We start from the raw sequence: 17,120 nt of genomic DNA, 5'->3' as shown, positions 1-17,120 counted from the left end.
AGCCAGTGTCAGAGCTCAGAATCACACTTCTTGTCTGCTCCTGTCTGACACCTCCCCCTTGACAGTACAGAGACTAAATAGTATAACAAGCACCAAAACTAACTGCATTGATTGCTCAGGAATGGTGGGGGCTAGAGAAAAAAATCCAACTGTGTCAGAATCCGTGGAGCAGCAGCTATTAAATGATTTGAAGAACTGGACTTGGCGGTGGTGAAAGATTTAAGATGGTTGTCCCATGATTAAATATTAATTTCCTCTTGTGTTATGTACATGTTATGTTGCCCCCTGGTGTCCTTTGATTTAATCTCACAATGTCCACCTAATGTGTCTAGAGGCAATGAATATGTTTATATTTTATAGCCTGGCTTGTGTGACTGTTTACAGGAGGGTCCAGATGAAAGGATTGAGCTACTGGACACGTGACCACCAGCACATGAGCTGGACATTCTGGGAGAGAATCTGAGAAACAGCAGAGGTGCCTTAACAAATATATAAGGCTGGAAAATTCATCTCATTTATTTATTTTTATTCTGTGTTTAAATGCGATATTAAAAATGGCATTTTCCATTAGCCGGTAGCTCTATTTTCCTGTGGCACTAGCATCTAGTTGCTAAATCGATCCATCTAATGAAACATGGTGTATTGGAGAGAGGGGGAGGAGGAGGATGCAGCTGCAGTGTCTGTCACTCTGTGTAATAGCGGAGCAGTAGGAGGTAAAATTCTGATTGGTTAACATTAGAGATGAGCGAACACTGTTCGGATCAGCCGTTCCGAACAGCACGCTCCCATAGAAATGAATGGAAGCACCTGGCACGGTGACCGGCCGCCGGCAAAGTGTACGTGCCAGGTGCTTCCATTCATTTCTATGGGAGCGTGCTGTTCGGAACGGCTGATCCGAACAGTGTTCGCTCATCTCTAGTTAACATATATCTTGACATGGCCAACCACTCGGCAAGCACGGAGAGAAAAAGCGTGCAGTTGGACCCAAAGTATACAGGTTAGGAATATATAATACAAGCTTTAATTAAAACTCATTAATACAGATTCAAAAGATCTATGGACCTTTGTAGGTCCACCACATTGGACATTTGCTAGACCTACAGAGGTCAATACTTGTTGATGGCCATCCATGTCTATCAATATTACTACATTAGTATTTGTACAATTGGGTATAAGTATTCTGTAACGTAGACTCTTCCAGTAATGGATGTGTTCTCGTCCTTGGCCAGGAGATTATTTGTTCAATGTTTAGATCGCAGCCCTGATAAAATTTGTTACAGTAGGAGATAAAACGCTCAACTCGTGTGAAAGGTAACAAACTAATGGGCCGTAGGTGCAAGAATTCTGAGTATATACCCTTCTGGAATGATAAGAAGACCTGTCATAAATGATAAATAAAAAATAAAAAAAATTCATGAATATGCTGATGTGGAAGGTTAAGCAACCATGTAGTAGATGTCATGGATATGAGCGTGCAGTTATCTCTCCGCACAATACTCTTGATAAGGAACATTTATGAAGAATCTTCTTAGATGAAAAATCTTACCTTTGGAGTTATCGGTTATGGCCCCTATGCACATAAAAGCAAAGTTGGTGGAATCTACCAATTTTTGTTGGTTATTTAATGTATATGGTGGTGTGGAAGAACTTTCTGTAAGAGAGAAGGTGTGATAAATTTTAATTTTTTTTAATGCATATGTTGCCTAGTGGAACCAAGCGTTCGTATGAATGGGAGAATCGGTAGAGATATCTGTTGGTCGAAAGCTATTGAAGGTGTATGGTCGCCATTAGCCTGGGACTTGATAACATTGTAATCAAAGATACATTGGGAAAATACTTGGAAAATACTTCTCACTTTAGGATATATTAGCATTCGCATTATAGATGACGGGGGCCCAACCCAACCGTGTACTACATGGTTGTCCATTAATTGGAAAGGGTGTCGTCATATACCACATATAAGTACTATTACCTGGAACCACATAGTCATGGAATCATGTATGTTACAGGGACCCAGGGTAGGGAGGACAGTACATGCACTCAAGAAGAATGGGGTTCACATTAGGGTTCTTCTGGGTCCCTACCCAGGCTTCCTCCTATTTGTGATGTGACCTCCCATAGTGTGCCCATGTCCCATAGAGAATGAGCCCTTCCATGGAGGACTCTATTGGGTTTTGGAGATTTGCCGGCTATTCTGGGAATCTGCAAGGTCACCCTTTATTTTGGGTGTCTCCTGGATCTTGTGGGACAGTGTGCATGTATGATGTTGGCGTCGTCTACTATTGCAATTTCGCCCATCCAGCCACTAAATGGGGACCCTCCAGTAGGAAGACCACCTGCAATTCCCTTCTGGTAGGAGGACCTTCTATATGAAAGTGAATTTATAATAAGTTTTGCTTTCGTCTTAAGCTGAGCGAAACAATAGCCTTTCTCAGATGGCGGGATTTGACAAAGACATTAGTAAATGACTTGCTGTGAATATAAAGCCGTTAATAAAGAAACTGTTAATGGTCTTCACAAGTATGTAGGCAAAAGTTCAGGTTCTTTTTGCATTTGCATCACCATTGAGGTAGTAGTCTCCACCGCGCCAGCTGTGCCATATTTGTCGTAGAAACTTTCCTACAGATCTCCATCGGACTTCAATGAGTTGGACTGGAATTGTGACACATGACCATGCTCGGGCCTAATGAAATGAATTGTGTTTCCTGGTAGCCATAAATGAAGTGACTGATGGTATAACTGCTGACTGCACTTCCCATAGCCCGTACCTGTCTCAGCCCCACGAGCGGCCAAGTCTCATCAATCACTGTACTGCTACATGCTGATCTATAGGGTCGGACCGCACTTATTAATGCAGACTCTTCTAATGCAAATCACTATCCAATACGCATTCATTATCTCTATTGGCCCCTGAATATAGGACAGTAGGTGCTTATATCTTTTAAGGCCACAAATTGTAAGGTTTCCAGATACCAATATTTTGGCTGGTTCGAGTAGTAGAGGTTGGAGCCAAAATATGCGACTGATGGAAATGTACTACATTGATGGAAGGCCAAGCGATTCCTCATTATATACGGTATCTGCTACTTGGATTACTTCCTTTACGAGCAATGATATGGCAGCAGATTTATATTTAATGATAGTACGATGAGTGTGTGTTGGTGCCAAAATATCTGGACTATACAAAAGTGCTGAATGGTAAGAATGCTCTCAGACACAGAAGGGTTAATGAGTTATTTCTGTCAATTAACAAAATGAAGTGAATGAAGAAAAGCGAAATCTAAATCCCACCAATACTTGCTGTGTCTACCCTTTGGCCAAGGAGTTCTAGAAGTAAAGATACGGCGCCGCAGAGCCCTGATCTCAACATCATCCAGTCTGTCTTGGATGACATGAAGAGTTAGACGGATTGGAGCAAGCCTACATCTGCAGAAGATCTGGGCTTAGATCTCCAATGTCTCTGCCGAGCTCCTTCACAAATGCTAAGGGTACCTGATGGGAGGCAAAGAGTGGTCATACCAATTGCTGGGATTTAGATTGCTCTTTTCTTCCTTTGACAACTCTATGACTATGAATATTCATATTTCTGAAAGCATTCGGACTTTGCAGCATTTTCCCACACCAGCCTAAAATTACTGTATGTGGCTTGGTAAAAGAATCTTTTATGATTCAAATAACTTGTAACGATATTACGGCTTCAAATTAATGAGCGATCCTTAGGATAGGTCATCAGTATACTGTATAGTATATGTCTGGGCCACCACCCTATTGATCGACTGATTGTTTGCACACTGACTGGAGCCAGAAGTGGACCACAGAAGATGAGTGTCTGCCCCATTCGTTATTCTGACGTCTTGGAGAACTCCTTTAAGATGGTCTCTTGTCTGCATGCTAATGGGAATTGGTGGTGCCTTGGCCAAGCTACTACAATATTGCAAGTAGTGTAAAGAGACTATGCTTAAAGCGGTTATCTCACTAAATACTCATCAATGTCCGAATAGTGGACCCCACCAGTCGCTAGAATGAGATGGCTGTACTTTGCCTTTGGCTATAATGGGACTTTAAAAATAGTGATGGATACCAGGCATAGGGCTTTGCCAGCAACTGCTGTGGCTCCCAGAGGTCAGATTTTCACCAGAACCAGATAATAGACTAGAGCTCCGATCTGTGGGTGATCCGATCTAGCTATGCTCCAATTGAGATATACATTGCAATCCTGTCTGAATAAGGTGACCACTGCAGCGAAAAACCCTACAGGATTGGCTGGTATCCATCTATAATTAAGCTAAGTGGCCAGATTGGAAATTGCAGAGTTTAGAACTTATGTTGAACCATTACTTTTGCTATAATTGGATTGACCTAATAAAGGTGTCTACAGTCCTAATTGTTTCATATACCTAACCATACCTACTAGTATATCTACAGCTAAGGCCAATCCTGATAACTTGGGAGTGGCCGATCATACAGTGGCCTGTGGTTGAAGCACAAGTAGATGGCTGCAGCTATATATGTATGTCCTATGAGATTTTGGCAAAGATGGGTGACAACTTGTGCTAGAGCTGTACTGAGGCTTATCACTGAGCAGTTAGTTAATGGGTCCTTGTTTCTAAGGGTCCCTTAAAGGGAAATGTCACGTTGTACTTGCTTTTCTTTGGGGTTCCAGCATTTTATAATTCAGGAGACAATTGATATATAGATTTGTAAGTCCTTGCTCATAGCTTAAGAGTCCAGTGGGCAGTCCGGTAAACTGTAGATCACTAAGTAGGACCGCCCACTGGACACCTAAGCACAGAAAGAGCAGAGACTCCAATGAATAAAATGTTCTACTGAATCTTTATCCCTAAACTATATATTAATCTGCTTTATACCCTGCTGCCTACTCATCAGACATAATGGTCAACATGAGGGGACCTTTCTATAGGCCCCTCCTATGAGGATCCAGTATTACAAGTAGCATAGATGTGGGCCCTGGGCGTTAAAAGAAACTCCTAAAGTGCTCTTGGTAAGTGCGACATTTCGTATAGTTACATAGAAAGGCTCATATTGTCACAGAATTTTCTATTTATGCAGTTTTCCAATACTCTTTGGTTCAGATGGCGGCGTTTCGCTTTTAACAACGCGGTGTGTTGCGTAGCAGCTTAGCCAAGCACTCCAGGTACTGAGAAGGCCCGGGCATTGTGTATATAGATAAGCATCTGCAGTCTTCGCTCCCAAACAGGTTAACAATGGGTTGGTACGGCTTGTAAAGAAAAGTGAAAGTGACATGCGGCGTTATCCAGGGATAACATATTGAAGATATTTGCATGAGCGAGTCATACTAAGCAGAGAAGCGATCCTCTCCCTGCCTCGGCCCGTATGGATTCCATTATTTGTGAGACATTTGGAGAGCAGTGTGTGGTCCACAGGCAGCACAAATCGAGGAACAAAAGGACAACAGGAGGCAAAGGAAAGGCCAGAAAATCAGTTACTTGTGAAACATTGGTAAATGGATGAAGAATTTCATATGCCTTTGCCTTGCAGTAGATAAATAGATGGACGGTGCCGGCCTAGTTTATTTATTATTGTTTAATTCCATTTAATATCCATTTAAAATATAAAAACTATATAAAATCTTTAAATAAATTAAATGAAAAATCTTCCTCTTAGGTGTCGTCGATGATAAAGTAGTTTCCAATTTCTTTACTTTAGAGGAGCCAATACAATTTTTTGTTTTCCTATCCTAAGGACTCCAATGGCCATCCCATGGCTCCTGTAAATGTGACAACTCCTGAAGTCTTCTGGGGGACGCGTAGCCAGGTTCTAAGGAACTGAAATAGGATTTCTTCACAATACCAATAGGCTTCATCGAGTCTTCAGGGCTTCAGGATAGCTTTCTCAAGAACTTGTTCGTGACTCCTATAATAGTATCCATCACTAGGGTTAGCCATTGAGAATTGTCTTTACTCATCAAATGGTTCTTCTTATAATACATCAATAATAATAATAAGTCTAGTCAAGGTTCGGGCTTGTTCACATCTGCGCCCCGGCCTCTGTTATGCAGGTTTCCGTTTCCTGCCCGAAACTGGACAGGAGACGGAAACCTGCAGACATTTTTCAAACCCATTCAAATGAATGGGTTTGGAAAATGTCCGGCCGTGAGCGTTTTGTGCTCTCCGATGCAAAACTTTTTTTTTTTAACCGGACACAAAGTCGGACATGCAGGACTTTGTGTCCGTTTTTTAAAAGACACGGTTTAGCTGTGGAGAGATGAAAACACTCCCCCGGTGCTCACGGCCGGACACAGTCTGACAGTTTTCCGTCTTCTGCAGACAGAAACCTGAGAACAGAGATCGGGTGCTGGTGTGAAGCCGCCCTTAGTCTTGATTTGGTCAAGGATTCCCATTAAAAAAAATTAATTGATTAAATTATTTAATTACATTAATTAAGTTATTATCAAAATAAATTTGACATACATGAACCATGGTTTGGGCCTATGCTTCTCAGACATGCCATGATGTAACAGACAAAGTAATAAATGATAAGGATCATAATTAATTTAATAATACAGAATTAGAGAAACTTTAAAATCAAGAAAAAAAAATAGGAAGAAAAAAATTATCAAAATTCTTAATTTAAGGTTAAATGCAGAATGTAGATGATGATAATTTACTATAAATCACAAATTTACGATGGAATTTTGTTCAAGGGAAACCAGCAAAATGGTGTCATTACATTTATTTTTGTAATATAAATGTATCAAATAGAAATAAAACAGCAATCGTAAATTTTTTGGGGTTTCCAAAATCAGAAAAAAATAAAAAATTGCCATATGACGTAAATAACATCATCCCGAAATGGACCCTTCTTTAAGAAAGAAAAACGTAAATACAGATAACAAAAGTTATCATTCGTTTTATGTCTGAATTCCTTCCTGGTATACCGGGACCTTTTAAAGAATCAATAGGTCAGATTTAACACCAATAATGCCAAATTAATAAAATATATATTAAATAATATTACCTACAGTTAAATATAATGCAAATAAAAATGTAATATATATATATATATATATATATATATATATATATATACATTTGTATTAATAATAATATAATAATAATTTTTATTTTTTGTAAGTCTCGAATTAAAAGCCCTGCTCTCTGGACACGGCAGGCTAAGCACGGACCATGTGTGTACCTTGAATAATGCATAGACCAATTTGAGGAATGCATCCCTCTATTTCATCCCTGCTTTGTTTTTGAGCTGCACATGTAGTTCCCGGGGGATTTAACCCCTGCTTTATTAGATTTATGCAGCACATGGCTGCTATCGATTAGTGCATAGTCTATTTTGTAAGAGATTCAAAATTAATTGTGCAAAAATCCATGTAAGTGCTTTTTTATGAGGCTCGGGAGACAGTGGACCCAGTAATATGGAAGTGAGTTATTTTATTGTAACACATGAATGCAAGCAGCCGCAAGCGCCGGACAGATAGGCCGCTTCCTAAACAAAGGAATATCAATTGACAAATCCTCAAAAATCTGCTTCACCTTCTACTAAAAAGTGAATGTTTCATTTGTAGGCACGGTAAAGCTTCACATTGCTCGATGGTAAAGGGCAAAGCTGAGACATCACAGCACATCAGGAATACAGAGAGCGCCGGAGAGTTCGCCTATACGTGTATTACTGCGAATACGCCAAATTCTACTTTCATAGTGAGCCTTGAAAATTTGCTTGTTCGTGTTGACCTTAGATAGGTCAATTAAACTAAACATGAAGTCCCAAATATACTATCCTGGCTGGAAATCTAGATTTTGAGAACTAAAACAACCGATTATTTTCGGGAATTGGATTGTAAGCTAAACACACTTCACCAATATTATACAGGTGTCTGTCATTAGAGAATCCCCTTGGTCGATTCTGCAGGTGATGCTTGTCTGCTTGTTGTATGGGTTACGTATAGGGGGGGTCTATCTGCGGGGCTGGGTTCTGATGACAGGTAGGTGAGAGTCAGCTGAATCCAACCGTGTTTTTCCCCTTGGGAATCGCTGCCTCCGTTGCTGAGATATCACTGTTTTGGTCAATATGTAAATCCTCTCTTTGGAGCAATGAGGGTGGGGCCTAAGCGGTTAACGTCAACGCCCGCTTTTCTCCAAAGTACTTATTTGCTTATTGAGAGTAATATCATGGTAAGGGATAAACCTATTCACAAGGGGACATCACTATCGGTTTAGGCTCACCTGGATCAATCGATCTCCTGGTTGGGTTCTGGTGGTAGAGTCCATTTAAGACCAACATAAACCTTCCATACCTATCCTACTTCCGATCCCCCTGGGTCATACGCAAGCATGCTGGATTTGGCTATGTGTACATGTGTTTTCGGTGGAGAAAGAGGAATAAGCCCTTACACGTAAGAGCAGGACGCCAATATATTGAAATTCAACATGCCTGATTCTTCTTTCCCTCAAGGTTATCCATTTTTGGAGTGTTGGCATGACCCCCCACTTAAGGTCTGGTCCACATCTGTGCATGGGTTTCCGTTCGGGGAGACCACTTGGGGACCCCCGAACTGAAACCTAATCTGCACAAAAAGCTGTTACCTTAGGAAACCCGCAGACCCCATAGACTATAATGGGGTGCGTGTTGTATCCGAATTTTTCATGCGGAGAGGGGAACGAATGGCCCAAACGCAGATGTGAACCGGGCCTAAGATAGTTAGGTAGTCCAGCCAAAATTAATGGGTTTGGATGACTTTACATCAGGGTTAGGTAACCTTCGGCTCTCCAGCTGCTGTGAAACTACAACTCCCATCATGCTCCATTCACTTCCATGGGAGTTCGAAGAACAGCAGAGCAAGTATGCATGCTGGGAATTGTAGTTTTGCAACAGCTGGAGAGCCGTACGTTCCCTACCCCTGCTTTACATTGTGTCTATACCTTTAGAACGAGGGCCAGTTTATACATGATCTGGCCATCCCTGTGTTCAGTTTTTACCACTGCGGTACGATTTGGGGAAGTAGTAGATGCTTGCGCCGGCAGAATCCTCACGCGCTCTAGTTATAAATACATTTCTACTGAAGGACGAGGAATAATCTGTCATCTTGTAACTTTTATTAGAACTTTCTAGTAGTGAACCCTGTAATACAAGTCATGTATATTCTACTTCCTGCGTTGCGAAGTCTCCCATATGAAATATTCATCAGCTGCTATAAATTGTCGGCAGATAATGCCGCCATACAGTGCGGGGTGGATTTTCTGTTTCGGGTAGAGTTTTACCAATCTAATTTTTTTCCAGCTATGAGTATATTTCGTTCCGGGGTTGGCGATGTGCATTGACATGGGGTGGCTGCTCTGAGGTGTCAGACACTTGAAGTGCAGAAAGCCTTGACACACTATATCCAATCGGGGCTGATAAAATAGATGTGAAGCCTGTGTGCACGGAGCTGGAATCACAGAGCGCGCTGCTCAGATGCGTCTCAGGCTCTTAGATAAAATGTGCAAAGCCCATGAATCATTTATGAGACGACAGGAATGAAAGGTGAAGTGTTGACAATGGAGGATTCTGAAGTGTTGTGTAGTCAGATTTTAAAATTGCTCTTGGCAAATAGGGTCAAGTTGTGTCAATACATTTGCCACACTTCACACATGTAACATGCCCCAGTTGTGCGTTTCCTTTGCATATGTCGCAATCATTGTACGGTGATACTGGCTGCAGGCTACCCCAGTATACTGAATGAAGAATAGGATGTTTGTGTAGACCCTGTCTGTACAAGAGGAGGGGTCTCCTGTGACTTCCACTGTAATTGGGATTTGATTGTGGGCTTATCGGTGCATCGTCCATCTTGTCAATTACTCAGTACTTGTTTATTTTTAGAGCTTTGTGTTTCGGATTTTAATTTTACGTTTTTTGAGATATCCAGGCTCACTATTGGTCAAGCTTTTATTCTTCCTCCAACAAATGTAGCTAACCTTGGCTGAGGATGCATGTGTCCTTAATGTAAACCAGTGAGCCACTGTTCTGGTGGCCTTTATCTCCCCTGAGATTTGGCCCAATGGGTCAAACTCTGATGTCGGAGAAGAGTTGAGATGCTACCACACACATTAAGTCGTTGGCTCCCAGAAATAGGCAGGTATTGTCAATGGTGTAGCCCACAGGACAAGTGATAAGTCAATGATCCAGGGCTGTGGATTAGAGTCACAGAGTTGGCGTTGGGACCACTTTTGAGTGGAGTCTGAGTCTGAAAGCAATTATATGATACAATTATCAATATTGTGTAATTAGATGAATAGGATGCTAGATAGTTTGGAATACAATCCTTAACTTTTATCATGATTTATAGGAACTCCACTGCTTCTCTCTGACCACAGCCTCTAGCTTTTTATGATGGAGAAGGACTAAGAGTTGGGCTGTGGAAATATAGAACAGTTGGAGTCAGTGTTTGGCCCATTGACTCCACAGTTGTGGAATGATTGCTGGGGTCCCACTGCTCAGACCTCCACAAGTCACAAATACAGGGCATCCACCTCCCCAGTTTGACTTTAGTGATGGTCACACCTCTGATCTGTTAAACCTCTATGAGATACTAGGGTACAGTGTTCAGTGTTCAGTCCCAATGACTTTGCCGCAGTGTGTAAGCACAACCGCCTATCTATTGAATTGAGGAGCCTCCATTTTATTAGTGGGACTCCCAACAATCATGTACTTACCATCTGGTCTCTAGATGGGTGATAAGTCGATAAGTCTCTTAACCTGGAGGAGAGAAGGACGTGACAGAGTAAAGCTTGTGGGTTTGGTAGAGTTTTATCCACTGGTGAATCCACAATCTTGTAGCTTTTTCTTGCAAGCATCTCTATGGGGTCAATTTCTAAAATGTAGTAGATTCCGGCTCTTACCATTGGGGTAAGCTGCTGACACCACCACATTGTTCTTTGCACTTTTTGTGCCAAGTCCTCCGAATAGCGAACCATCCTATACAACTATGGGAATTTTGTACCAGTCATAACCTGAAGTTTATATTACTATATTATTAGGGCCCGTTCACACGGAGTAAACGCGCATGTATTTTGGCAAAATACACGTGTAAAAATAAGACTCCCATTGACTTCAATGACATTTTACACGTGTATTTTGAAATGTTTTTTTACACGTGTAAAAAAAAAAAAAGTAATTGAAGTCAATGGGAGTCTTATTTTTACACATGTATTTTGCCAAAATACATGCGCGTTTACTCTGTGTTAACGGGCCCTCAGACTGCCATAACACCCTTCTCCATGGCTTACCTGCAAATACTCTCATTCCCCTCCAGTCTACCTTAAATGATGCCGATCACTTAATACACCTCTCCCTCCCCGCCCTCCCCGTTCTTCATCTGCTGCTCGGCCGATCCCTTCACTGGTAGTCCGTTGCCCAGCGAATAGAGTTCAAGTTCCTAACGCTGACATAGAAAGCCATCCACAACCTGTCCCCTCCATATATCTCTGACCTCATCTCCCGCTACCTGCCCACACGTAACCTCAGATCCTCCAATGACCTCCTACTCCGCTCTTCTCTCATCCCCTCCTCACACAACCGTCTCCAAGATTTCTCCTGTGCATCCCCCATATTCTGGAACTCCTTACCAAGACACATAAGACTGACCCCCACAATCACAAGCTTCAAGAAGGCCCTGAAGACTCACCTATTCAGGAAGGCCTACAACCTCCAATAACACTATCACCGCACCGCCATCTGTACAGTCTCCCCCTCTCCTTCTGTCTCTGTCCCCCTTCCCCCATAGATTGTAAGCCCTCGCTGGCAGGGCCCTCTACCCCACTGTGCCAGTCGGTCATTGTTAGTATTATCTGTTTGTATTGTTTGTGTACTGTATCTAAACCCTAAAATGTAAAGCACCTTGGAATTAATATAATAATGTAAAGCACCATGGAATTAATATAATAATGTACAGCACCATGGAATTAATATAATAATGTACAGCACCATGGAATTAATATAATAATGTACAGCACCATGGAATTAATGGTGCTATATAAATAAACAATAATAATAATATTACAATTTGTTGAATGGACCTTACAAAGAAACCCCCAAGAGATTTTTGCAGTCTGCACATATCTTTATATCTGGAAAAATGAGATGATGGTCAGTATAAGGATTTTTAATACGACTGTACATCTTGCAAACCTGCCCACATGGTTAAAGACATTTATTTTTTCTAAATTTTTAATTTCCTATTTATTTATTTATTTTTTTGGGGGGAGGGTTATCCATGCTGGGACTTGTTGTCTCTTTTACTATGGGGAGGGTCAGGATGCCTTCCTTGGATTTCCAAACCTCAGACATAAAATGAATTCCATTGTATTAATGTATTATGTGCTAATTCACTGGGATTAAAAATAGAAGCGTTTTTACTGCACAGTCACAACATGATGTAAGGAGGGATTTCAGGGATGGGTGCAGTGTGCCGCTGGTTTTATGACTGTGACACTAGCCTGCTATCTGCAATGCATCATTCTGATAGTGTCTTGGGAGGAATTAACTCCTGGTTATAACATATATAGCATGGAATTCAGAATACAGGGTCAACTTTTTACTAGGTTGCTAATGGTTAAAATTAATCTCGTCTCAGAAGTTGTCGTTTATTTTATTGTACATTTACTGCATGGTATTGCATGTTTTCTTATTTTATGGTCTATTCAGTGCATATTATTTTATTATAAATTAAGTGAACATTTATGTTTTTTCTAGTATATTTATTACATAATTTTTCTTACGGTATTTTATTGTACCGCTTCTGCTATCTTCTATCTATCTATCTATCTATCTATCTAAGTGTGTGTATATATATAATTTTTTTTTTTTTTTTTAATTTATTTTATTTTCTCTCTTTGTACCATCATCTTGTCCCATTTCATTCGCCATCCCTCCTTCACCTGTATAAGATGTTCCCTGAAAACAGTGATCAGACAATCTTAAAGATTCAGGGTTGGGACAAACATTGGCCAGTGGGAGACGACAGCAGTGACTATGGATGAGACTGTGACGTGGCTGCTTTACACCACAAAGGCCGCCTGATGGACATTAGGTGACAGAGGAAGCAGTTTTATGGCTCTCGTGATCTAGGCTGAAAAGGGCAATGGACAATTGAGATAGAAAGAAGATGGTTATATGACTAATGGTTATTTAAGAGCAGAGAAACTGAGGAAGAACTCTGCCATACTTGTCCTTCAGATTCAAGACTCGGCTAATATGTAATGTAACATGGATTAAATAAAATCTCATACGGATGATACAATTTAAAGGGGTTTTCCTATGAATATAGCCATGTTTAAATTTGGAAAATATTTGCAAATATAAGTAATTAAAAATGTTGCAACGCCTTTAAGGACATCATGGCTGGGGTCCTGACAAGTGCCAGACCATAGAAAGTTCCTGCATTCATGGTATTCTCCATTGGTAACCGATCAAAATAACAGATGTCACCTCTAAGGCTGGTCTTACACGACTGTAATGTAAGTCCGCAAATGATCCGCAATTGAGTATTTTCAATTGCAGACCATTTGCGGACACATTATATTCAATGCGGCCTCTTACACTACCGGATATTTTATCTGTGGTGTGGCTGGCCCGCAACCGTGGTCCGCAATTTATAGAACATGCCGTAATGGCCGTGAATCACGGCACTGCACAGACTCGCCCATTGAACTCTATGGGCGAGTGCGGCAGGACACGGACATCTGTGGTGTCTATGTTGCTGATCAGCAACTAGTGTTGCTGATCAGCAACTTGCAGACCGTAAAATCATTACGGCTGTGTAAGACCAGCGATGGGTAGACAAAAACCTTTAAAGATCTGTAAATTTTTTAAATATTTGCAAAATTGTTTAACTTTTCATCGCCTGCAAATTCAAATATGATTGTGTATGTGGGGATGCCGCCTTTAGACCATTATGCCCATTCCTTTAGAAGTGCTTTGAGAATCCTTGTGACATATTGGGGTCTATAATATACTGTAGCAAACTGATGGAACCACTAGTAGCACCAAGATTTTTTTCTAATTTGTTATTTTTATTATGTTGTCTCCTTCCTTATCTTGTTGGCAGAGAATATCGTGAAATGAGTGGAATGGGATGGCCAAAAACTATTGGGTTAATCTGTTGGCCATTAAGAGGAACATGAATTATTTCATTTTATAGCTGGTCATCTCATGTTGGCATATTTTGACCCTAGAGGAAATTTAAGGAAGATCACGTGTGTTCAAGTATAGAGAATATACTCCTTAACCTGATGTTTTTGGTAGTGTATGTATGTATGTATGTGTGTGTGTATGTATGTATGTATGTGTGTATATATATATGTGTGTGTGTGTATATATATATATATATATATATGTGTGTATATATATATATATATATATATATATATATATATATATATATATAAATAATAATAATAATAATAATATTATATTATAAAAAAAAAAAAAAATTTCAAAAGCAATTTTTTACAACTTTGGAAAAGAGATTAAAAATGAGGTTTCTTTACAAAACTGTGACCTTGTCTTAGTGAATGAGGCTGAGTGCAGTACCTATGGATACTATAGGCAATACCTACACTGCCTATGGAGTCCTCATTCTGTAACCCAGGGGTAGGGAACCTTCGGCTCTCCAGCTGCTGTGAAACTACAACTCCCATCATGCTCCATTCACTTCTATGGGAGGTCCAAGAACATCAGAGCAAGTATGCGTGCTGGGAGTTGTAGTTTTGCAGCAGCTGGAGAGCCGTACGTTCCCTACCCCTGCTGTAACCTCTTAAGGGCAACACAACATTGTTCTCTGCGCTACTTATTCTGTATATTTAGTTATATTATTTCTAAATTGACCAATCCCTTTTATAACTAGTCCATTGCAATGTTTTACAGGAATCCTGGAATTTATAAGTATAGCTGTGGGTCTAGTGAGCATTCGAGGTGTCGACAGCGGACTGTACCTAGGAATGAACGAAAAAGGGGAACTGTATGGGTCGGTAAGTTCTTAAAATATTTTTCAGTCATGCATATGGCCATTTGTCACACATGTTCCTTGGGGTGTGTGTATATGTATGTGTATATATATATATATATATATATATATATATATATATATATATATATATATATATATATATTATTGTATGTGTATGTATATATATATATATATATATATATATATATATATAATATTTTTTTAAAAAAATTTTCATTTATTTTTTTAATATTTCCATCACTATTGCGACGAATATTGTAAGAATTAGTTAATGCTAAATCATCATTTAAAATAAAGCACTTGGAGAATTTCACTGTAAGCAAAAAAGACAGAAGTCCTCTAAATGTAAAAGTTCTTGATATGTGATAACTCAAAGTGTTAGGTTTTATAAGTTTTTTTGCAAAAAAATAAAAAAAATAAAAAAACTTTTTTTTTTTTTGCTTGACCTGTGAACATTTTGGGCAGATTGAAAGCAAAATGATGTCTAAATTAAAGGGGGTGGTTGTCACCAGATTGTGCTGTTGGATGAGTTAATGTGTGATAGATGTACAAAAGTCAGATGTGTGCTCAAAAATGTATTGAAACGCACAAGAATACACAGCATTGTAAGGAGACCACCATAAATCAAACCTGTCAGTCCCCCGCTGGTATTCCTCTGCATACAGATCTTCATTCATGTGCCTGATAATGTCCTAAGGGGTGAGACTGCTCAAGGCCTGGTCAGAAAGGGAAGCAGAACTTGCATAATAAAGTAACCTGAGGGCTTTCAAAACAAAGTGTGTAAGGGGGCTCGAACCCGAACAACACAGGGCATTTACGCCATACACATCTGACATAACCTTTCTGCCAGAGGACACCGTGAGAGATCACACAGGCCTGCAGAATAGGATCTGCCAACATAGCACTCTCTACCCATCCTTCTATTCAATAGCCATGAAACCACTATTTATAGTCCAACAAGGCCGTAGATCTCGCCAATTAAACAATGGAACCCTGTCTGATATCATTGGACGACAGACTTGTGTGTTGCGGGTGCATCTCTTCGCAACAGAAAGACCTTCTAATATTCAAGCCGAAGACGTTCATGATCTCGCAGTATTTCAACCATTTTTGGAATTGGCTTCAATGTTATTTTGTATTGAAGTGGGCACAGTGATCGCCTGATCGCCTCCGATCCTGTTTCCTAAGCGCAGCATTATTAGACGTCAAGGTAGCTCCATGGTCATTGGTTTGTAGTATTACATGCCGCACCTTCAGATTGCTTACTGACCATGTTATATAATCCTTTAATGGTTCCACCATGGGGAAATTCGGTGTGTTATAGCAGCATGGATAACACAGGCAAGGCCCACCAGAGCAAGAACCTTGGCTAGCTACTGTTTCCAGTGGTGTTTTGGGTTGTGGACCCTTCCTCTGTGGTCATAATGCGTTAAACCTTCAAAATCAGTTCTTCTTAGAAAAACAGTCTTGTTATTGACCAAATCCTATCGAGGACTGCGGAGATAGACTGTGAGTCTATACGTAAGGTGACATAATGGGGTTGTCTTGGAGTCAAGAATAATGAAGACTTCATAGGATAGCTCATCAGTCTCTGGTCCGTGTAGGTCCAGCACCCACACCAGGCAGCACAATGGTTAGGATTGCCTTGCAAAGCTGGGGTCCTGGGTTCGAATCCCACCAAGGGCAACATGTGCAGGCAGTTTGTATGGTCTCCCCATGTTTGCGTGGGTTTCTTATAATAAAGATACTTCCTTCCTGTACAACAAATGACCCTAGAGGGTGTTCGGGGTGAGCGTCTTTACCGCCATTAACTCCCTGCACTTTGAATCCCTAACACTGAACCCCGCCTACATGGTATATCACTGGAAGTGCAATGGACAGAGCCATATACTGTAGCATTGGTGCTGGGGTAATGCAGGCAGACCAGCTGGTCCATATGGAGTATCTGAACCAATCAGGTACTGGTGACCTATCCATTATGCCTGGATCTCGGACAATCCCTTTAAAGATTTCTCATATTTCAAGTATATTTGTCAAAGGATTTATCTGCGATCCCCTACACAAATCTATTTCACACATGGGTACAATCCAACAATGGGTGTAAAATTATGGGGAACTATGG

The 17,120-nt window shown here is 40.5% G+C and overlaps 1 protein-coding gene across 1 annotated transcript in view; it reads left to right on the top strand.

Moving 5' to 3' along the window:
* FGF9 (fibroblast growth factor 9) overlaps positions 1 to 17,120 on the top strand; it is a 40,602-nt gene that overhangs the window by 13,740 nt on the left and 9,742 nt on the right. Inside the window, exon 2 of the mRNA XM_075266077.1 lies at positions 14,896 to 14,999. Coding sequence (XP_075122178.1) covers positions 14,896 to 14,999 — 104 coding nt within the window. The remainder of the gene's footprint in view (positions 1 to 14,895; positions 15,000 to 17,120) is intronic.

Source organism: Leptodactylus fuscus, chromosome 2 (genome assembly GCF_031893055.1).
Source record: "Leptodactylus fuscus isolate aLepFus1 chromosome 2, aLepFus1.hap2, whole genome shotgun sequence".
NCBI classification, from domain to species: domain Eukaryota; kingdom Metazoa; phylum Chordata; class Amphibia; order Anura; family Leptodactylidae; genus Leptodactylus; species Leptodactylus fuscus.
This window is presented reverse-complemented; position numbering and strand designations above follow the sequence as displayed.